Genomic DNA, 23,111 nt, shown 5'->3' on the forward strand with positions numbered 1-23,111 from the left:
TGGGCGCGGTGGCTCATGCCTGTAATCCCAGCATCCTGGCTATCACAGTAAAACCCTGTCTCTACTAAAAATACAAAAAATTAGCCGGGCATGGTGGTGTGCACCTGTAGTCCCAGCTACTCAGGAGGCTGAGGCTGGAGAATGGCGTGAATCCGGGAGGCAGAGCTTGCAGTGAGCCGAGATCACACCACTGCACTCCAGCCTGGGTGACAAAGCGAGACTCCGCCTCAAAAAAAAAAAAAATTACTTGGAAAAAAGTCAGTAAAATAACAATACAGCAATAAAAATAATAAAAATTAAACAACAATACAGGCCGGTCATGGTGGCTCATGCCTGTAATCTCAGCACTTTGGGAGGCCAAGGCAAGAGGATCACCTGAAGTCAGGAGTTTGAGGCCACCCTGGCCAGCATGGTGAAACACTATCTCAACTAAAAATACAAAAATTAGCCAGGTGTGGTGGCAGGCACCTGTAGTCCCAGCTACTGGGGAAGCTGAGGCAGGAGAATTGCTTGAACCCGGGAGGTAGAGGCTGCAGAGAGCCCAGATCACTATCTCAACTAAAAATACAAAAATTAGCCAGGTGTGGTGGCAGGCACCTGTAGTCCCAGCTACTGGGGAAGCTGAGGCAGGAGAATTGCTTGAACCCGGGAGGTAGAGGTTGCAGAGAGCCCAGATCATGCCACTGCACTCCAGCCTGGGTGACAAGAGCAAAACTCTGTCTCAAAAATTAATAATAATAAATAAAAAATAAAATAAAAAATAAAAAGCAATACAGTACCACAACTATTTACAGAGCATTTGCATTGTATTAGGTATTATACATATCATAAGACAGGATTTAAAGTAGGATGTGTGTAGATTACATGCAAAAACCACGATGTTCTACAAAAGGGACATGACCATCCGAGGATTTTGGTAACATTATTGGGCAATGGACTAAATACATACGTTCATTTATTTCAAAAATTTATACATAATTACTTTAGGGCCAAGTGCAGTAGCTCATGCCTGTAATCCCAGCACTTTGAGAGGCCAAGGCAGGTGGATCACTTGAGGTCAGGAGTTTGAGACCAGCCTGGCCAACATGGTGAAACCCTGTCTCTACTAAAAATACAAAAATTAGCTGGGCATCCTGGCACATGGCTGTAATCCCAGCTACTCAGGAGGCTGAGGCACCAGAATCACTTGAACCTGGGAGGCGGAGGCTGCAGTGAGTGGAGATCACATTACTGCATTCCAGCCTAGGTGACAGAGCGAGACTCCATCTCAAATAATAATAATATTATTAATAATAATAATTACAACTCTACAAAGGAACTTAATTTTGTCATAGAATATTAACGGCTAATATTAACAACTAAAATTTCTCTTTATGATATTTAAACCTCTGTACAAAGAAGAAACATAATAACTTATAAATTGCAACCAAAAACACTTCAGCTAAACTCAAACTCATCAGTACCCTTAGACATGAACATAAATGGAGCTATATGAGGCCAAACATCTCAAATTTCAGTGCTGACACAGAAACACATTAAAACAAACAAAAAATTGATCCTACAATACACAGGACATTTTACTTCTTATCTGACCAAAGAGCAACTAGGATTACCTTGATAGAAGTCCTCTTCATCTTCTTCATGTTGATAGGTCTGTTCTTGGACTGGATTCTTCCTGTAATTCCGGCCATCAATTCTTATAAGCTGTGGACGCAGAACTTCCATGACACTTTCTCCAAATGATATTCCAATTATGCCCTGAAAAATATAATTACCATCTTACCTTTCTTAGTGAGAATTAAAACTCCTATCTCTAGTGTCTGAACCATTATGCAGGTCTGAATTGGGCATCAGTTCACAGTATCTCCCACACAAAAGCAGCACCATTTCCCATTGGATTTCCCATCTGTAAACCAGTTTAGGTTAATTGCTGCATTTTCTACCACACTGGCTCACTCTAGACAGCAAAGTAATTTGTAAACTATTTATCACCCTCCCCCCAAAAATGATTAAAAGGCATACACTCTTAAAAAAAAAAAAAAAAAAAAAAGAAGGAAGGGAGGGGAGCAGTGGTTCACATCTGTAATCCCAGCACTTTGGGAGGCCAAGGTGGGAGGATTGGTTGAGGCTGGAGTTCAAGATCAGCCTTATGAACATAGTGAGACCTCGTCTCTAAAAAAAGAAAAAGAGGGCCAGGTGTGGTGGCTCACACCTGTAATCCCAGCACTTTGGGAGGCCGAGGCAGGCAGATCACAAGGTCAGGAGTTCAAGACCAGCCTGACCAACATAGTGAAACCCCATCTCTACTAAAAATACAAAAATTAGCTAGGCATGGTGGCACGTGCCTGTAATCCCAGCTACTCGGGAGGCTGAGGCAGGAGAATCTCTTGAACCCAGGAGGCGGAAGTTGCAGTGAGCTAAGATCGCGCCACTGCACTCCAGCCTGGGCAACAGAGCACAACTCCGTCTTAAAAAAAAAAAAAGAGAAAGAGAAAGAGAAAAGGGCCAGGCATGGTGGCTTACACCTGTACTCCCAGCACTTTGGGAGGCTGAGGAAGGAGGACTGCTTGAGCCCAAGAGTTTGAAACCAGCCTGGGCAACATGGCGAAACCCTGTCTCTCAAAAAACAACAACAACAAAAAAAAGAGAGATTAAAAATAAAAGGCATTATAAATGCCTGTATATAAACACAGCCTGTCCATGGCTTTGAAAGAGAGAATAAAGGTCTCTTTATTACTTTAACCTAATGAGTAAAATGCAAACTTCAGTGGTTATCTAACCATTTGCACAATATCTCTTTTTTTTTTTTTTTTGAGACGGTGTATTGCTCTTGTTGCCCAGGCTGGAGTGCAATGACACAATCTCTGCTCACTGCAACCTCTGCCTCCCGGGTTTAAGCGATTCTCCTGCCTCAGCCTTCCCAGTTGCTGGAATTACAGGCCCCTGCCACCACCCCCGGCTAATTTTTTGTATTTTTAGTAGAGATGGGGTTTCGTCATGTTGGCCAGGCTGGTCTGGAACTCCTGGCCTCAGGTGATCCACCCGCCTCAGTCTCCCAAAGTGCTGGGATTACAGGCGTGAGCCACTGCGCCCAGCAAACTCTTTCTATCTAGCAAGATAATTAAGACAATGAGGGATATTTAATACACTTAACCATCCAGAAAAAAAAAAAGCCCCTAAGTACTTTTAGAGGTGCTAGAAATTCATACCAAACAATCAGTTCCAGTTGTCTGTCAAAGCACAGTTAAAATAACAACTTAACCAATATGGTTCTCAGACCAACATACTGCTGAAGGGGGGAATCCAATTTCCACAGGCCACTGCCCAACAAAATGCACATCGCTCACTGCGAAGCCAAGCTTCTGGTCACATCACTTAATGAATCAATAATTTAGGAAACAAAGGTTCCTTACAGGCTAGCTGAGGTTAAATTCAACCAATATTCCTACCATGTACAGCTTAGATAGTCTTGAAGCCCAAAATACTTAAAAGTTCCAAAGAAAACAAGTTGATCCTTACTAAATACACTAATGTTCAAGCCAACGCGGGCGCGGTGGCTCACGTCTGTAATCCCAGCACTTTAGGAGGCCGAGGCGGATCATCTGAGGCCAGGAGTTCGAGACCAGCCAGGCCAACATGATGAAACCCTGTCTCTACTGAAAATACAAAAAGTAGCCGGGTGTGGTGGCGGGCGCCTGTAATCCCAACTACTGGGAAAGCTGAGGCACGAGAATCGCTTAAGCCTGAGAGGCGGAGGTTGCAGTGAGCTGAGATCGCGCCACTGCACTCCAGCCTGGGCGACAGAGCGAGACTTCGTCTCAAAAAAATAAATAAAATAATAATTGATGAGTTGTGCGCTTACAGAACCAAGAAGAGGTTTCGTTAGAAATAACAACACAGAAGGTAAACCGACATGGATGGAGGAAAAGGGCACATCATTAGCAATACTCGATGACATCACAACCCAGTGGCCTATTCCCCGAGGCCTCTAAAGTTCTCAACGAAAAAAGACTTTCAAGGGAAAAGCTTAAAAAAAAAAAAATGTTCCCCACAAAAACAGACTAAGATGAAAGTCGGGCCCTCAGACCACGAGCTCCGGAAGAACAGGCAGTTGTCGCGGAGACAGCAAATGCAGCATCTACCTGTCCTACATGGCCCTGCGATACGAGACTGCTCGGAAGGAAAGAGAGGAATAACCAACTTAACCCTGCTTCGAGGTGGTTTGGAGAGGAAGAGGAAAGCTGTGTCTTTCTGCAATATCGTGAGGGAAGCCGAGGCCCTGAATCATCAAAGAGAAGGAGAAGAGGACTAGGCGGCTGCAGGTAAACCAAGGTAGGGCGAGGAGGAGCAGGACCCGGAATTCCTCTACGCGAGCGCGTTCTCTGCTCCCCTCCTCGCGTCTCCGCCCCGGCCACGCCCACCACGGCACGGGCGCGCACGGGCGCGCGCACGCCGCCTTCGCCGCTGGCTCCGTCTGTGGGGGCGCGAGCACGCCGCCGTCCTCGTCGTGGTGAGCGCAGCCACTCAGCCTGGTCCTGGGGGTGGGGCTGTAGGGGAAAGTGCTAAAGCCGCTGAGGTAAGAGGCCGAGGGGTCGAGGGCCCTCGGGAGCTTGGTGAAAAGGGAGTTAACCCCCAGCATCCTACCTGCAGGGACTAGAAAAATGGAGAAGGTAGGAGGAGAAACAGGAGACTGCTGCAGCAGACGTGCGATAGGAAATTTCCCCAGGCCGGGTTTGACCGAGTGCGCATGCGGGCCGAGGGCTGGCGCCTGCGCAGTGGGACAGCGCCGATGGCGTCGTTTCCTGGGGACCCTGCTGGGTGGGAAAAGTGGCTACGAGTTAGCTTGGGAGCCGCTGGTGTTCTGAGCGCTCCCCTCTCTGGCCACTTTTTCTCCACGCCCACCCCCGCCCCGTTCCCGCCCCCCGTTACAGCTGCGGCATCTATTTGGTTTGGGTTGTAATCCAGCTGTTTTGAAGTGGAACGATTTGTTGATGATGGAATTTAATGATTACTTGTAATAATTTGCCTTTGTACTAGGGTAGGAACTTTTAAGGAATTACTCTTTTTAAGAAAATAGGCATATATCTGTTAGAAAGGAAAGGAATTTATATTCATAAATATATGAATGCGAGGTCATCCCTGCCGTACATGAAGTAAATGTTTAAGCATCTTAGCTCGGACACAGCAATCTGTGTCCACAAAGCATCGTTACTCTCCTGTGAGGATCTCCACTGTCAGCCCCAACTTACCTGACAGGGCCAAGTCCCAGGATACTTCATCATCAGTATTTGTTTGACAAAATTTTACTGGGCACCTCCGGTGGGCCTGGCAAACTGGTTGAAGATAGAGTTGTGCGAATAGATCTGCACAATGAGAAAGAAAAAAATCCATAATGATCCAATACTCATGACACAGCGCTTCTCTGTCTCCTGCATGACCTTTGCTGAGCTGCTCGCCCTGCGTTCTGTCGTTTGTTCATCATTCATTCATCCGAAATGCTCGGGACTGGAAGCACAGTGGAAACACTGCCCCAGATTCTGTGCTCGGCATTGAGGGTAGAAAGACTTTTCGAAGGTGGCAGGGTGTTTCTTAAGATCATTGAACCTTAAAATGAAAGTGTAGGCCGGGCGCGGTGGCTCACGTCTGTAATCCTAGCACTTTGGGAGGCCGAGGCGGGCGGATCACGAGGTCAGGAGATCGAGACCATCCTGGCTAACACAGTGAAACCCCGTCTCTCCTAAAAAATACAAAAAATTAGCCGGGTGTGGTGGCGGGCGCCTGTAGTCCCAGCTACTCGGGAGGCTGAGGCGGGAGAATGGCGTGAACCCAGGAGGCAGAGCTTGCAGTGAGCCGAGATCGCGCCACTGCACTTCAGCCAGGGTGACAGCGAGAACCCGTCTCAAAAAAAAAAAAAGGAAAGTGTAAAGTGCTTAATAGAAGGCACTGGCCCTCCTCCTGAACAGATTCTTTCTCCTGTGGGAGCTTGCTGACTCTGTTAGATGGAGAGAATTAATACTTTTTCCATGAGGTTTTTTCATAGTAAGTATGAAAACCTGGGATCTGCATAGGAAAAAAGACTCAGTAGTAACTCTCCGTTAATGATTTTGAATAGCCAAGATTTATGAAGTGTTTACTAAGCCTGTAACTGTTCCAAGTGTTTTACGTGTATTAACTAATCTTTGTCACACCTGTGTGAGGTAGGTGCCGTTATTACAGGTTGAGTATCCTTAATCCAGAAATCCAAAATCCTCCAAAATTTAAAACTTTTTGAGCACTGACAGGATGGTCAAAGGAAATGCTAATTGGAGCATTTTGAATTTTAGATTTTCGGATTTGAGAGGCTTAATCATTAAGTATAATGCAAATATCCCAAAACCTGAAAAAAAATCCGAAATCCAGAATACTTCCAAGTCCCAAGCATTTCGGATGAAGGGTACTCAACCTGTTTCCCATTTTGCAGATAAGACAACTAAGGAACAAAAAGATCCCGGAGCGGGAGGCGGAGGTTGCAGTGAGCCAAGATCGTGCCATTGCACTCCAGCCTGGGCAACAAGAGTGAAACTCCGTCTCAAAAAAAAAAAAAATAAATAAATAAAAATATATATATATATATATATATATGCCGGAGGTTGCAATTTTTTACGTTTTTGGCATCAGACCTTGGCGATGACCTTGAGCAGTAGGGTATAAATAACTCCCACATGCTTAGCGTTCCAGTAATGGAACACTAGGCATAAATGGGTTAAATGATTTGTCCACAGTCATGCAGCAAGTAAGTAGCAAAACCAGAACTCAGAGAGGCTTCATAATCTTACCCATTATGCTGCTTTACCTTGCACATGACAAATAACATACCAACAAGCCATTGCTTCAAAATGTCGCAGCAGATAAGCTAAAATTGTCTCTACACCTCAGTTTTATTTTTTCATATATAAAATGGGGAAGTTGGGTTAGATGACCTTTAAGGAATCTGTGGTTTCTGTGAAATATTTAATTCACTCAGCAAACATTTACTGAAGTGAACAGCTACTTCCTTACTATAGGCCAGGTGTTATGTTTGGTTCTGGTGATCAGTTAATTCCTGCCCTGAGAGCAGTTACCATCTAGGGTTTATTAGTTTTGCTTTACTCTCATTTACCACTTGCTGGTAGCATTCAAAATTTAACCTAAATCTTTAGAGCTAGAAATTACTTAGGTATTTCCACCTCAGCAGAAAACTGCTTATTTAAAGTTAGCTTTATGCTAATTCTGTGCTCCAGTTTTCAACCCTGGCTGTTTTGTGTGTGGAACGACAGTAGTTCTGAGAGTTTGGAAGAAAACAGGATGAAAGGGAGTTCGTTTGATTATATTCAGCTTAGAAGTCACACTGTGGCTACCTTTTGAAGCTGTCCTCACTCTGGCAGTTGCTTGGGTGCTCTGCTCAGCACCTGACTTCAAAATATAAAGTATAAAGCATTTGCAACTGAATAGAGCATTTATCAGGGTGTAGGTAAAATAGATTAGAGTTTTAAATCTTAGGTGAGATATATAAACAGTTCACCGTGGGTTCTACTCTGAACTGATGGGAAATAAAGACTGAGCTGCTCTCCAAAAGATGGCTAAGTTGTCTGTATACTTTATTTGAATCCCACCAGGAATTCACTTAGAGATTTGGACCTGATCCCTTACTGCTTAAGTTCAAAAACTTGTCAGGCTATATTTTGACCCAGTGTAGTCCGGAAGATTGGATGTTAATCTAACTCCCAAAGTTGTTGCCTCTGTGGATATGAGTACAATTTGGAAAGTTATCAGAGCTCAGAGAAAAGAGGAAGAGTGATCTAATAACAAGATTGAAAATGTCAGCTGAGCAGAGTGGCTCAGGCCTGTAATCCCAGCATTTTGGGAGGCTGAGGTGGGAGGATCGCTTGAGCCCAGGAATTGGAGACCCGCCTGAGCAACATAGTGAGACTTCCTCTCTACAAAAAATAAACAAAATTAGTGGGGTGTTCTGGCACGTGCCTGTAGTCCCAACTACTCGGGAGACTGAGGTGAGAGGATAACTTGTACCCAGGAGGTCAAGGCTGGAGTTAGCCAGGATAGTGCCACTGCATTCCAGCCTGGGAAACATAGCGACACTCTGTCTCCAAACAAAATAAAAAATAAAATGTCATTAATCAATTTGCATTTTTGCTGACAGTCTAGTTATAATAGCTGTTTTACCGTTCCCATACCCCACTTCACTATTAATCAGTGTTACTTATAGACATGTAATGAAATCAGAAACCAAGCTCTGCTTCTCTAACAGCCTTAAATCTTCATCACAAAATTAAGCAAACAGAACAGCCAGTATTTCAAGACATACTATATCATTTTCGTTACTAGGAATCTGGATTTTATGTATATAAATTTACATTTGTATTTCATTTCCTCACTTTTTTCTATTTTCAAAAAACATGGCCAGGTGCAGTGGCTCACGCCTGTAATCCCAGCACTTTGGGAGGCCAAGGCTGGTGGATCACCTGAGGTCGGGAGTTCAAGACCAGCCTGACCAACATGGAGAAACCCCATCTCTACTAGAAATACAAAATTAGCCAGGCATGGTGGTGCATGCCTGTAATCCCAGCTACTCGGGAGGCTGAAGCAGGAGAATCGCTTAAATCCGGGAGGCAGAGGTTGCTGTGAGCCGAGATCGCACCATTTCCAGCCTGGGCAACAAGAGGGAAACTCCGTCTGAAAAAAAAAAAAAAGAAAAAGAAAAAGGAAGAGAAAAGAAAAGAAAACATAAGTTTCAGCCAGGCATGGTGGGTCACACCTGTAATCCCAACACTTTGGGAGGCCAGGGTGGGAGAACTGCTTGAGCCCAGGAGTTCATACCAGTCTAGGGGCAACATGGTGAGAAGTTGTCTCTACTAAAAGTAAAAAGAATTAGCTGGGCATGGTGGCATGCACCTGAGGTCAGGTCCCAGCGACTTGGGAGGTTGAGAGGTTGGAGGATTGCTTGAGCCCAGGAGATGAGGCTGCAATAGCATGATCACGCCGCTGCACTTCAGCCTGGGTGACAGAGCGAGAGCCTGCCTCAAAAAACAAATATGTTTCAACTTTTTTATAATAAATATGTTCATTTTGCAACTAGCAAAAAAAAAAAAAACCCGAAAGAAAAATACTCAGGCTGGTCTAGGTGAAGTGGTGTTACAGTAACTGATCACCACTAGTTACAGATTTCTTTGTTCCTTTTCCACTCCCACTGCTTCACGTGACTGGCCAAAAAAAAAAAAAAAACTCAGCTAAAATTCTCTCTGACCATTATAGAGGGAAATTCATTTTACAATCCTTTTTTCTCCCCCGCCAAGATGGAGTTTCGCTCTTGTTGCCCAAGCTGGAGTGCAATGGCGCTATCTCGGCTCACTGCAACCTCCACCTCCCGAGTTCAAGCTATTCTCCTGCCTCAGCCTTCCAAGTAGCTGGGATTACAGGCGCCTGCCACCACGCCCAGCTCATTTTTGTATTTTAATAGAGATGGAGTTTCGCCATGTTTACCAGGCTAGTCTTGAACTCCTGACCTCAGGTGATCTGCCCACCTTGGCCTCCTAAAGTGCTGGCATTACAGGCGTTAGCCACCAGCCTGCAATCCTTTTTGAAGTCCTTTCTTTTAATTGGGCTAAAATTCACATAACATAAAATTAACCATTCGCCATTTTAAAGTGTACAATTCAATATAAAGTTATTTTTAATCTAAATACTAGAAATTTATCCATTACAACAGCCAATAGCCACATGTGGCTACTTAAATTTTAATTAATATTAAATAAAATTTAAAATACAGTTCTTCAGTCACACCAGTTTATAGGTGCAACATGAAGCTACTGGCAACCATATTGTGCAGTGCAGAAATAGAACACTGGAACATTTCCATCATGGCAGAAAGTTCTATTAGCATGGCACTAGACCATTTTTTCTTTTCTTTTTTTTTTTTTTTTTTTTTTTTTTTTTTGAGACAGAGTCTGGCTCTGTCACCCAGACTGGAGTGCAATGGAATGATCTCAGCTCACTGCAACCTCCACCTCCCAGGTTCAGGTTCAAGTGATTCTCCTGCCTCAGTCTCCTGAGTAGCTGAGACTACAGGCGCCCACCACCACACCCAGCTAAATTTTTTTTTTTTTTTTTTTTTTTTTTGAGACAGAGTCTCACTCTTTTGCCCAGGCTGGAGTGCAATGGTGCAGTCTTGGCTTACTGCAACCACTGCCTCCCAGGTTCAAGCGATTCTCCTGCCTCAGCCTCTCGAGTAGCTGGGATTACAGGCACGCACCACCATGCCCAGGTAATTTTTGTATTTTTAGTAGAGATTGGGTTTCACCATGTTGGCCAGGCTGGTCTTGAACTCCTGACCTCGTGATCCACCCGCCTCGGCCTCCCAAAGTGCTGGGATTACAGGTGTGAGCCACCGCACCCGGCCATTTTTTCTTTAAAAAATACTAAATACACTTGTTAGAGGGCTGAGCGCAGTGAGACTTTGGGAGACCAAGGTGGGAGAATCACTTGAGACCAGGAGTTAAAGACCAGACTGGCCGGGCATGATGGCTCATGCCTGTAATCCCAGCACTTTGGGAGGCCGAGGCAGGCAGATCACGAGGTCAAGAGATGGAGACCATCCTGGCCAACATGGTGAAACCCTGTCTCAACTAAAAATACAAAAATTAGCTGGGCGTGGTGGCACGCGCCTGTAGTCCCAGCTACTCAGGAGGTTGAGGCAGGAGAATCGCTTGAACCTGGGAGGCAGAGGTTGCAGTGAGCAGAGATCGCGCCACTGCACTTCAGCCTGCCAACAGAGCGAGACTCCGTAAATAAATACATACGTACATACCAGACTGAGCAACATAGCAAGACCTTGTCTCTATTTAAAAAAAAAAAAAAAAGAAAGAGGCCAGGCGCAGTGGCTCATGCCTGTAATCCCAGCACTTTGGGAGGCCAAGGCAGGCAAATCACCTGAGGTCAGGAGTTTGAGACCAGCATGGCCAACATGGTGAAACCCCGTGCCTACTAAAAATACAAAAATTAGCTGGGCATGGTGGCTCATGCCTGTAATTCCAGCTACTCGGGAGGCTGAGACAGGAGAATCGCTTGAACCTAGGAGACGGAGGTTGCGGTGAGCCGATATCATGCCACTGCACTCTAGCGTGGGTGACAAGAGCGAGACTCCGTCTCAAAAAATTAAAAAAGGAAAGAAAGAAAATACCATATACACTTTTTAGAATTTTTGTTAAAGTCGTGTAAGCTTCTGTGGCAAAGGGAGGGTTTTGTTTTGAACTTTTGTAAGGTGTCATGTATTCAGTACAGTTTTCTCGTTAACATTTGCATTTTTTGGTATGAAATAGGATTAAACACTCACAGGTAGGTGCTCTGTTCATAATAGGCCATGATTTCCAAGATTGTTTACTGAACTTTTTGTTCCAGTTTTGGGATGCCACCAAGTGATAAGTTTGGGTATTACATTTAGATGAAAAGGTTAATTTTTTTTTTTTTTTTTTTTTTTTGAGAGTCCCGCTCTGTCGCCCAGGCTCACTGCAACCTCCGCCTCCCGGGTTCAAACGATTCTCTTGCCTCAGCCTCCTGAGTAGCTGGGATGAGAGGCGTCCACCACCACGCCCTGCTAAATTTTTTTGTATTTTTAGTAGAGACAGAGTTTCACCATGTTGGCCAGGCTGGTCTTGAACTCCTGGCCTCAGGTGACCTATCCATCTCGGCCTCCCAAAGTGCTGGGATTACAGGCGTGAGCCACCGTGCCTGGCCAAAAGGTTAATTTTTAATGAGAAAGCCAATATGTATTTCCTAACTAGTTCCCCTTCCCTGGGAACAGAACACAGTGTTATTCTGGAATATTTGGAAAATATTATAATTTATTGTTGTGGCTTGATCAGGATGTATCCAAGAAAAACTGTCCTATGAAGTGTGATGCTTTTATCCTCGTATAACTTATTTCCTCTGTCAAATTTCTGCCTTGGCACTGCCATATCACCCCTTCATAACTCATAAATCACCCACAGTCAATCTTAGTTGACATAAACAGTTTGCTAATGGTAGGAATTCATGTTTTAAGTAGATATACTATTCTTAAGCATATTTTCAGTTCAAAACCTGACTGATATTTTGGCCTGAGACATCAATAAAATATTGTGAAAGTAGAGAGGATAGAAAAAAGGGGAGCTAACTCTTTACAAAACTGTATGCTGGCCCTTAACGGCAGCTAGAATGAAATGTTGTCACTCTCACTTCCATAAACTTGCCAATTGCTGTTTTTCTTTCTCTGTAGTGAAGTAAGAACTCTGCTAGAGAGGAAATGGCTGCTTCATCATCATCCTCCTCAGCTGGTGGGGTCAGTGGAAGTTCTGTCACTGGATCTGGTTTCAGTGTCTCAGACCTTGCCCCACCACGGAAAGCCCTTTTCACCTACCCCAAAGGAGCTGGAGAGATGTTAGAAGGTGATCTCATGCTGCTTTCTGAATAATTGGATTCAGACCTGCAATGCATATTAATTGTAAAGAAGCTATTAAGTGGATTAAAGATGAGTTTGCCCTGATTTCAGCTCCACATTTCATTTCTTGTCCCCATCTCAAAATAGTATCTTTAAAAACAAGTCTTGCTCCAGAATCAGAATTTTGGAGCTGAAAAGGACTTTGGAAATCAATGAAGTCATCTAGAGTTATTTAGATCCAGAAAAGTTAAGTGATTTGACCAGGTTAAAGGCAGAGTCAGGGCTGGGCACGGTGACTCACTCCTGTTATCCCAGCACTTTGGGAGACTGAGGCAGGTGGATCACTTGAGGCCAAGAGTTTGAGAGCAGCCTGGCCAACATGGTGAAACCCCATTTCTACTAAAAATACAAAAATTAGCCGGGCATGGTGGTAGGCGCCTGTAATCCCGGCTACTGGGGAGGCTGGGGCAGGAGAATCGCTTGAACCTGGGAGGTAGAAGTTGCCATGTGCCGAGATCTCGCCATTGCACTCCAGCCTGGGTGACAGAATGAGACTCTGTCTCAAAAAAAAAAACGCAGAGTCAGCACTGAATCCAGGAATTCTCTTGACTTCCTACTCCAGTTTGCTTTATCCTGGCACCTGTCTACCTCCCATGGTAGTAGGTTTGATGTATTTTTTTCTAGGGTGATTAATCTACAGATAGATTCACCCTGTCAGAAAGGTTCTAAGAGGGAATAAAAGCTAATACATTGCCCTTTTGTGTGAACATAACTCCTGACCCACTGCAGCATGATGCCGTGTGGTTCTTGTAGCACCAAAGCCAGATTTGCATCAAATCATTCACCATCTTGTTCAGCATCATTGGCTGACTGGCTGGCCAAGATCAGGGTACAGGCTGTAAGCATGTCATTTGAAGAGCTAGACTAATACTTCTTATCAGGGAGCATAAAAATCACCTGAAGAGGTTACTTAAAATGCACATTTCTGGCCAGGCACTGTAGCTCATGCCTGTAATTCTAGCAGTTTGGGAGGCCAAGGCGGGTGGATCACCTGAGGTCAGGAGTTCGAGACCAGCCTGCCCAACATGGTGAAACCCCATCTCTACTAAAAATACAAAAACTAGCTGGGCATGGTGGCGGTGTCTGTAATCCCAGCTAATCGGGAGGCTGAGGCAGGAGAATCACTTGAACCCAGAAGGCAGAGGTTGCAGTGAGCCAATATTGTGCCACTGCACTCCAGCCTGGGTGACAGAGCAAGACTCTGTCTCAAAAATATATATAAATAAATAAATAAAATGCATATTTCTGGGCCCACCTTAGAGTTTCTGAATTAGTCTAGGGTGTAGCTCAGGAGTCCATTTTTTACCAGCATCCAGGCCCTTCTCATGAAGGCAGTCTTCCATATTTTGAAAAACATTGGGACCAGGAGTGGTGGCTCAAACCTAAAATTTCAGCATTTTGGGAAGCCAAGGCATGAGGATTGTTTGAGCCCAGGAGTTCAAGGTTGCATTGAGCCATGATCATGCCACGGCACTCCAGCCTGGGTGACAGAATGAGACTCTGTCTCAAAAAATAGTAATAATAAATTTTTAAAAAGCACTGGGAGGCCAGGCGCAGTAGCTCACGCCTGTAATCCCAGCAGTTCTGGAGGCCAAGGCAGGCAGATCACAAGGTCAGGAGATTGAGACCATCTTGGCTAACATGGTGAAACCCCGTCTCTACTAAAAATACAAAAAAATTAGCTGGATGTGGTGGCGCATGCCTGTAGTCCAGCTACTCGGGAGGCTGAGGCAGGAGAATCACTTGAATCTGGGAGGCAGAGGTTGCGGTGAGCAGATATCATGCCACTGTACTCCAGGCTGGTGACAGAGCAAGACTCTGTCTCAAAAAAAAAAAAAGCTTTGGGGAATAACCTATTAAGGATTCAAAATTTACTTGATTCTAGTATTTTAGTGCTTAATTATATATTGATCTTTTTTCCTTTAAGTGTTGCAATTTTTTTTTTTTTTTTTTGAGACAGAGTCTCGCTCTGTTGCCCAGGCTGTAGTGCAGTGGCTCGATCTCGGCTCACTACAACCTCTGCCTCCCGGGTTCAAGTGATTCTCCTGCCCCAGCCTCCCAAGCAGCTGGGATTACAGGTGCCCACCACCGCACCTGGCTAATTTTTTTAATATTTTTAATAGAGGCAGGGTTTCGCCATGTTGCCCAGGCTGAGCTTGAACTCCTGACCTCAAATGATCTGCCCACCTCAGCCTCCCAAAGTGCTATGATTACAGGCATGAACCACCGCACCTGGCCTTAATATTTCAAATTTACACAAATATATTTTAAAACTAATCTAGGAATATCTGTGAGAAAGATACAAACTATAGGCCAGGCATAGTGACTCACACCTGTAATCCCAGCACTTTGGGAGGCTGAGGCAGGCAGATTGCTTGAACCCAGGAGTTTGAGACCAGCCTGGGCAACATGACGAAATCCTGTCTCTAGGAAAAATAAAAAATTAGCTGGGTGTGGTGGCACGTGGCTGTAGTCCCAGCTACTTAGGAAGGTGAGGTGGGAGGTTCACCTGAGCCTGGGAGGTGGAGGCTGCAGTGAGCTGTGATCGCATCACTGCATTCGAGCCTGGGTGATGGAGACCTTGTCTCAAAAAAAAAAAAGAAAAGATACAAACTATAGTTGGCCTTGGGGGTGATGAATAATCAGAAATAATAAAAAGAGTTACGGGTTAAGCCCAAAATCATTTGTGACAGGAAACCACGGGGGGACTCTGGGACCATAGAGCTCCCTAGGATGGGTTTGGGTTATGACTAGTGGTGAGGTAGATGACCAGGTAGCATATGTAATTAGTGATACATGTACTTCTGTCTACCTTTTTATTTTCTTTAATTGTGTTAACTAAATACTCAAGTTAGTATCACTGAGTCTGGTTAGAAGTAGTGAACAATTGGGGCCCTGTTACCATATTTGGTGCTAAAACTATATTATGACTTCATTTATATGCAGCAAAGACCTAGTATTAAGGAAGTTTCCCACAAAACAAATCAAAAATGGGAGACACTTAAATTGCTTAATGAGTTTTATAGCAGCAGAAGAATCCGTATTCAACAATGGAGCTCTAAGATTAAAGTCATTTAAATTCTAGCTATAAGAGGAATTTAATACAGGAGGTACCTCCACAGTCTCAAAGCTATCAGCATTCTTTGTCAGTATACACCAAATTATGTGGAGATATTGAAGAAGAAAGGCTTCTGAGATTAGTCTGAATGTTGATGTTCTAACGAGTTATAGATCTATCCATTTTTATTCCATCTCAATATGCTTCATGGAGAAATGTGTTTCTGTTGTAGGATACATTTATATTAAGTATAAATACACAGTGCACAGTTTTGATTGTGTTTCTTACATTTCAAGTTTTACCAATAATCTTAAATCTTAAAAAGATTAAGATAATCTTTAAAAATCTAAAATCTTAAGAATATAAAGAGTATTACACTTAAAGACTGTGAAAAATAATGTAGAGATGGCAACCCCTAAACCCATTTAATATTCTTGGTCAAATCAAGAATATTAAATTGAGAAGAGTACTCTGAAATGTAAGGATGTTGGATTTGGAAGCATTTTCTACCATGTTTATAGGTGATACTATTCTATTATACAATAAATCTAACACACATGTACCTGACCAATAATAGTTTAATAGAATATGAAAATAGAGGCCGGGCACGGTGCCTCACGCCTGTAATCCCAGCACTTTGGGAGGCCGAGGTGGGCGGATCACCTGAGGTCAGGAGTTCGAGACCAGCCTGACCAATATGGTGAAACCCCGCCTCTACTAAAAATACAAAAAAAAAAAAAAAAAGGCATCGTGGTGTGTGCCTATAGTCCCAGCTACTCGGGAGGCTGAGAGAATTGCTTGAACCCAGGAGGCGGAGGTTGCAGTGAGCCGAGATCATGCCACTGCCCCCCAGCCTGGGCGACAGAGCGAGACTCGGTTAAAAAAAAAAAAAAAGAATATGAAAATAGAGCAGGAAGGGTTGCCTGTCAAGAGTAAGGAACAAAAGCAGTTAGGAATCAAGGATGGATGCTGTTTTTAATCTCGAAAGGTTCAACTTGATGTTACATCCTTGTGAGTCTAGGATAGTAAACCCAAATCACCTGTAGTTAACCTTGTGAATTAACTTTTTTGTGCCTCTGCTCTCTGATAACAGACACCTCACATAAGCAGCATACAGCAGTTTGCAGCATTCTCCTGCCCTTGGCCAAAATTGTCCTCACCCAGTTATTACTGAGCACATTAGAAACTGCCTTCCAGCCCATCAGTGGCTGTATTTTAGAGACATTGTAGCCACTGAAGTATAAATTATCTGGCATTGTCTAATTGCCTACTGTGAGGTAATATTCTTTTTAATGTATTTGTTACCATCCTTATTTATTGGAGTTGGCTATGGTGTTAGATTTGGGTAATTTACTGAACTTTTCCCTGTTTATGACCTGTGCTTGTCCCTGACAAGGAAAGCTGATGTATTGCTACCTACTGTGTTACAAAGGGTTTGATTACAGTTTCTAAATGGAAGAGATTGCCCCCAGCTGACTCCGTTCTGGAGCAATTCCAGGCTTTAGACTGGTACTAATACCACATCTAATAGGATGTGGCTAAGAAGCAATTGGACTTGGACGTTAATAGGGAGCTGCAAATCAGCAAAAGTGTGTTCCACAGGCATATAGTGTGGTGGAGTGAAATGCAGAGGTGCCTTTTTGAAAGTTTAGCTTATATCCTTTTGCTTTGAAGTTCATTACCAAGGAAAATATGCAAATATCACAACTTAACCATTTTATCCTAATGGTGCCTGTGATTAAATGTAAGTGAGAGGTGGCACTTTCAGGAGCTTCCATATACATCTTAGCCTGATCCTTATAGCCTATAATTCCCACTGCCTTGTGTGTAATCCTAAAATTCAGGATCAAACCATCTGGGAGGTAAACTCTAATTGTCTATGCTTTCCTCTTTCTAAAATAAAATATGAGTTATAATTGGACTTTTTAAGCAAGAATATGAATAGGATAATGACTGCTGACATTCAAACCTCTTTTTTTTTTGAGACTGAGTTTGAATTTACAGAATGTAACACTGTCTCTGAAGAATACAAAAAGTGTACATCCCAATAATTATACTTTCATTTTTTTCTTTTTCTCTTTTTTTTTTTTTTTTGATCACTTTGAAGATGATATTGGAAGGATGCCCTCTTGGTTATATATTCAAGCTCTTTGGACACAGTATCTATAGTTGTTTTTTTTTTTTAATTGGTTATTGTGACTTCTGAAATAAGGTCTCCTTTGTGTGAAACTCAGCATGAGGCCAAAATGTGTTAGTCCTGTCTGCTTGCCATTTAATACCTGGCCAACACAACAACCCATGATTGATGGGTGAATGCTTGAGGCCTAGTAGTGCTAACGTGAAGTACTGCCTGAAAAAGGACAGCTGTGTCCTCTCTCCCCGTTTGTTTTAGGATTTTCGCAATAAGGTACATCCCCCAAATGGTTTCTGCTACCTTTTTAAAAATCAAATGTTTCTACGTGAGCTGTAAATTTTTGAGAATATGTTTTGCTGTATCAGCCCTTGCCTGACAAGGAATAACATGAACTAGCTTATGTTTCATGATCATCTTCCAAGTGCTGTGGCAACTGAGTTGGCCACTTCTTGTTGGCAGTTCTTGGCACCAGTACAATTCTAGGTTCTGAACTTGCACCATACTCTTATCGTCATCCAAATTGCAGTGTTTTGGTTCAGTTGGAAAATCAAGGTTACAGTTTGCGTTCACAGAATGAAATTTCCCAGCAGTGTTCTGTGATTGTCAGAGTGATGTAATTTGATATATTAAAAATCAACAATTTTTTCCTCAGCTTTGTTTTTTAGACTGAAAATGATTTGGAGTTTTGGTGAACCTTTATATTTTGACACTACAGGAGCCAGCCACAAGGCCAAATGTGTCAGCTGCCAGTGTTTGCTTGACATACAGGAGAACATTAAGGAACTCTCAGGTTGGGAGGAGGGAAGTGTTGACCAGGACATCAGACGGAGGTTTCTTGTTTTTGTTTTTTTAAACACTATTTTTAAACTCTTAAGTAGAGGGACTATTTTAATATTCTAGGTATAGAATAAATAGCTTTTATAACAGTCTTAGTTCTAAATGAAGCAGAACCCGTCTTTGTAAACACTGAGAACTAGACCCTGAATGTACAAGCAGGGAAAAGAATAGACAAGTTTACTTGGTTTATCAGAAGCCATAAAACCCTTAGAGCAGATTAAAACCTTTTCTCCTTTTGTTTGTAGATGGCTCTGAGAGATTCCTCTGCGAATCTGTTTTTAGCTATCAAGTGGCATCCACGCTTAAACAGGTGAAACATGGTAAGCACATGAGTGTTGCGTACTTGACTGTGAGAATAAATTTGCTAGGGGGTGGATGAGGCTGTGACAAAAATCCCCAAACTCAGCAAGGCTATTTTAGTGGACTTCCTAAATTAAAGAACATTCTAGGTCTTAATCTAGTCATAATGTCCACATTGAGGCTCAAGGTTGGGGCCGAGTGCAGTGGCTCACGTTTGTAATCCCAGCACTTTGGGAGGCTGAGGCAGGTGGATCACCTGAGGTCAGGAGTTTGAGACCAGCCTGGCCAACATGGTGAAACTGCATCTCTACAAAGAAAAAATTAGTCAGGCATGGTGGCGCATACCTGTAGTCCCAGCTACTTGGGAGGCTGAGGTGGGAAGATCACTTGAGCCCGGGAGGTTGAGGCTGCAATGAGCTGGAATCACACCACTGCACTCTAGCCTGTGCAACAGAGACCCTGTCTGAAAAACAAAAAAAGTTGGTCCTCCAGGGAGTCAGTGCTTCCTGCTCCTCTTGTGTTACTTTTTCCTCTCCTGTCTGAAACCTCCTTTTACTGTTGTCCTCCACTGGTTACCATCATCATCTTCAAGTATTTGTACGATACCTCCTGGTCTGTCTATACTCTAACATCCTGATAACACTTTTTCTGTTACATTAGGCCTCACCAGGCCTTCACTTCTGCATCAACAAACTGTGTTCCCCCTCCAGACCATTTCTCCATTGAAACTTTATGTAGGGGGAAAAGCTGTAATTGCCTCTAACCCTAGGATTTTAGTCCACAAATCACTATGGCATAGAGGATGAGTACTTTTTTTAGGAACAGAGCACATCCAGGCCGGGTGCAGTAGCTCATGCCTCTAATCCCAGCACGTTGGGAGGCTGAAGCAGGAAGACTGCTTGAGCCCTGGAGTTCAAGACTGACCTGGGCAACATGGTGAAACCCCATATCTAAAAAAAGAAAATACAAAAATTAGTGGAGAATGGTGGTGCATGCCTGTGGTCCCAGCTACGTGGGAGGCTGAGTTGGGACGATCGCTTCAGCCCAGGAGGCATACTCCAGCCTTGGTGACAGAGTGAGACCCTGTCTCTGGAAAAAAATAGGGCACACCCTGAAAATGTGATCATTTTATTTTAAAATGACTTTTATTTTTTGAGACGAAGTCTCTCACTGTCACCCGGGCTGGAGTGCAATGGCATGATCGCGGCTCACTGCAACCTTTGCCTCCTGGGTTCAAGTGATTCTCCTTCCTCAGCCTCCCAAATAGCTGGGACTACAGGTGCACGCCACCATGCCCAGCTAATTTTTGTATTTTTAGTAGAGATGGGGTTTCACCATGTTGGCCAGGATGGTCTTGATCTCTTGACCTTGTGATCCGCCTGCCTTGGCATCCCAAAGTGCTTGGATTACAGGCATGAGCCACTGCGCCCAGCCTTTCTTCTTTTAACGTTAGAAGAAACTTCCAACTTAAAAAAAAAAAAATAGGCTGGGCACGGTGGCTCATGCCTATAATCCCAACAATTTGGGAGGCTGACACGGGCGGATCACCTGAGGTCGGGAGTTCGAGACCGGCCTGACCAACATGGAGAAACCCCATCTCTACTAAAAATACAAAATTAGTCAGGCATGGTGGCATATGCCTGTAATTCCAGCTACTCGGGAGGCTGAGGCAGCAGAATCGCTTGGACCCAGGAGACAGAGGTTGCAGTGAGCTGAGATCACACCATTGCACTCCAGCCTGGGCAATAAGAGTGAAACTCTGTCTCAAAAAAAAAAAAAAAAAGAAAAAAGAAAAAAAAAATTAAGCTTCTGACCAGCATAGAATAAGACCCCATTATGAGAATTTTGAGGGTCGGGCACAGTGGCTCACGTCTGTAATCCCAGCACTTTGGGAGGCTGAGGCAGGCAGATCACCTGAGGTCAGGAGTTCGAGACTAGCCTGGCCAACATGGTGAAACCCCATCTCTACAAAAATAAAAAACTTAGCTGGGCACGATGGCGGGTGCCTGTAGTCCCAGCTACTCAGGAGGCTGAGGCAGGAGAATCACTTGAACCCGCGAGGCAGAGGTTTCAGTGAGCCGAGATCGCGCCATTGCACTGCGGCCTGGGCAACAAAGCAAGACTCCATTCCCCACCCCCACCCCACCCCCCCAAAAAAAGAGAGAGAATCTTGAGGAGAAAAAAAAAATCCATCTAGAAATTTTTTTTTTTTTGAGACGGATTCTCACTCTGTCACCAGGCTGGAATGCAGTGGCACGATCTCGGCTCACTGCAACCTCTGCCTCCAGGGTTCAAGCGATTCTCCTGCCTCAGCCTCCCGAGTAGCTGGGACTACAGGCGCATGCCACCACGTCCAGCTAATTTTTTTTGTATTTTTATAGAGACAGGGTTTCACCATATTGGCCAGGATGGTCTCGATCTCTTGACCTCGTGATCCGCCCTCCTCGGCCTCCCAAAGTGCTGGGATTATAGGCGTGATCCACCACACCTGGCCTAGAAATTATTTTTATACCAATCATCATCTTGGTGGCTGGTGGCAGTCTCATGGGTAATACGTTGTTGCATAATATTCTTTCCTTGACTCCTTACAGATCAGCAAGTTGCTCGGATGGAAAAACTAGCTGGTTTGGTAGAAGAGCTGGAGGCTGACGAGTGGCGGTTTAAGCCCATCGAGCAGCTGCTGGGATTCACCCCCTCTTCAGGTTGATACTGCCTGGATGGTCACCTCTGGTGCGCAGCAAGTGCAAAGCCAGTGGGGGACTTTCTCACAGCTTACATAGCCATCCAGAGATCCACAGCTACGTCGCTGAATTGTTAATGCACATTTGTACTTGGTTTCTCTGTATCTATTCACAGGCAACAAATACTTATATGTGTGATCTTTCAGGGAATATTTTGTTTATTTGTTTTTAAAAGTATTGGGAATCAGATTAAGACAATCGGTTTCAGAGAACCAGGAGGTTTGGGGTTAAGAGATACTCAAAAATTTTCACAAGCCAAGTAGGGCATATATCAGATTTGGCCAACTGAATGGCGTCTGTCCTGTCATCCATATGGTGCCTGGAAATATTTACCAGTCAAGGTCAAGGTCAGCATCTGTGGTTAAAAATATAGCATTCTGACCTAAAAAAGTTATTTTGCAGATGAATGTGTTTTCAACTCAGGACCTATCCAAATGAGGAATTTTTAAATATTCATTTTTTTTTCCTATTTTTAGACATCAATTCTATAGATTCTGACTTTTTCTAACCTCTTATAGACATGCCAAATGCTGGCAAAAAGAAGTGCTTTTTGGATATGGCAGCACTTGTAAAAATAAAGCAGTAAGCAAAATCCTTTTAAACACAGAAATCCTGAGTTCTTCTCATTGGTGGACTCAAGCAATTCTGTAGCAAATAAATCCTTTGAAAGAGCTCCAAATTGGTGGCATTATCCTTTCAAAATCTCAGGGATTTGGGATGAAGTGAAGAGGTCAAATTACTTTTTAGAAGAAGGGAATCTAAAAACCATCTCTCCTAAACAAATGGTAGACTGGCTTTACTTAAGGGATATTTGTCTTTATAGGAGTACATAAATTTATCTTAATGATATTTAAGTAGATTTTTTTTTTTTTTTTGAGACGAAGTTTTGCTCTTGTTGCCCAGGCTGTATCGCAATGGCGCGATCTCTGCTCACTGCAATATCCACCTCCCGGGTTCAAGCAGTTCTCCTGCCTCAGCCTCCCAAGTAGCTAGGATTACAGGCACCCGCCACCACACCCAGCTAATTTTTTGTATATTTAGTAGAGACGGGGTTTCACCATGTTGACCAGGCTAGTCTCGAACTTCTGACCTCAGGTGATCCACCTGCCTCAGCCTCCCAAATTGCTGGGATTACAGGCGTGAGCCACCGTGCCCAGCCAATTTTTTTTTTTAAGAGACATGGTCTTGCTATGTTGCCCAGGTTGGTCTTGAACTCCTGGCCTCAAGAGATCCCCCCAACCTTGGCCTCCAAAGTGCTGGGATTACAGGCATGAGCCACCGCGCCTGGCCTCAAGTAAGTTTTTATACCATGATAGGGGAAAACCTGGAAGGCTAAGAGATGTGCTGTTTTTCCTTCATGGGACCCCACTTTCCACAGTAAACAACTGGTATAATCATTTATTACGTTGTATGCAAATTTTGCCTTAGACAACATTTGTCTGGTTCCTTATTAATAACTTACACCTGATCTGCTTAGAGTTGCTTAATTATAAGTAAATATAATCCCAGTAGCATTTAGCCTTAATCTCAAGA

At 43.7% G+C, this 23,111-nt stretch overlaps 2 protein-coding genes across 8 annotated transcripts in view; one reads left to right on the plus strand and one right to left on the minus strand.

Moving 5' to 3' along the window:
- Positions 1 to 7,119, minus strand: part of ASCC1 (activating signal cointegrator 1 complex subunit 1) — a 129,493-nt gene extending 122,374 nt beyond the window's left edge. For 2 of the 6 annotated variants that reach the window (XM_063607723.1, XM_055092952.3), the window contains exons 1-2: positions 5,250 to 5,270; positions 1,614 to 1,758 (exon numbers count right to left, since the gene is read on the minus strand). In XM_063607723.1, coding sequence (XP_063463793.1) covers positions 1,614 to 1,725 — 112 coding nt within the window. In that variant the 5' untranslated portion in view covers positions 1,726 to 1,758; positions 5,250 to 5,270. Of the gene's footprint in view, positions 1 to 1,613; positions 1,759 to 4,206; positions 4,389 to 4,644; positions 4,768 to 5,249 lie in introns of those variants that run through there. The other 4 variants (XM_034930769.3, XM_034930766.3, XM_034930767.3 and 1 more) reach the window with 4 other exon arrangements.
- On the plus strand, positions 4,433 to 22,257 carry ANAPC16 (anaphase promoting complex subunit 16). 2 transcript variants are annotated; one of them, XM_034930774.4, is made up of 5 exons: positions 4,443 to 4,576; positions 8,441 to 8,780; positions 12,287 to 12,455; positions 18,783 to 18,857; positions 21,429 to 22,257. In XM_034930774.4, the coding sequence occupies exons 3-5, from the start codon at positions 12,314 to 12,316 to the stop codon at positions 21,542 to 21,544; spliced, it is 333 nt and encodes a 110-aa protein (XP_034786665.1). In that variant the 5' UTR covers positions 4,443 to 4,576; positions 8,441 to 8,780; positions 12,287 to 12,313; the 3' UTR covers positions 21,545 to 22,257. The 2 variants fall into 2 exon arrangements, with proteins under 2 accessions (XP_003816019.1, XP_034786665.1); XM_003815971.5 differs by lacking the exon at positions 8,441 to 8,780 and having other exon boundaries at positions 4,433 to 4,576.
- Positions 22,258 to 23,111: the final 854 nt, after the last annotated feature.

Source organism: Pan paniscus, chromosome 8 (assembly GCF_029289425.2).
Source record: "Pan paniscus chromosome 8, NHGRI_mPanPan1-v2.0_pri, whole genome shotgun sequence".
In the NCBI taxonomy this organism is placed as follows: Eukaryota; Metazoa; Chordata; class Mammalia; order Primates; family Hominidae; genus Pan; species Pan paniscus.

Bases quoted from the DNA above. Each gene is read 5' to 3' on its own strand.
- ANAPC16 (XM_003815971.5), top strand. From the start codon at position 12,314: ATGGCTGCTTCATCATCATCCTCCTCAGCTGGTGGGGTCAGTGGAAGT. The intron at 12,456-18,782 runs GTGATCTCATGC...TTTTGTTTGTAG, and splicing joins AGCTGGAGAGATGTTAGAAG to ATGGCTCTGAGAGATTCCTC. The intron at 18,858-21,428 runs GTAAGCACATGA...GACTCCTTACAG, and splicing joins GCTTAAACAGGTGAAACATG to ATCAGCAAGTTGCTCGGATG.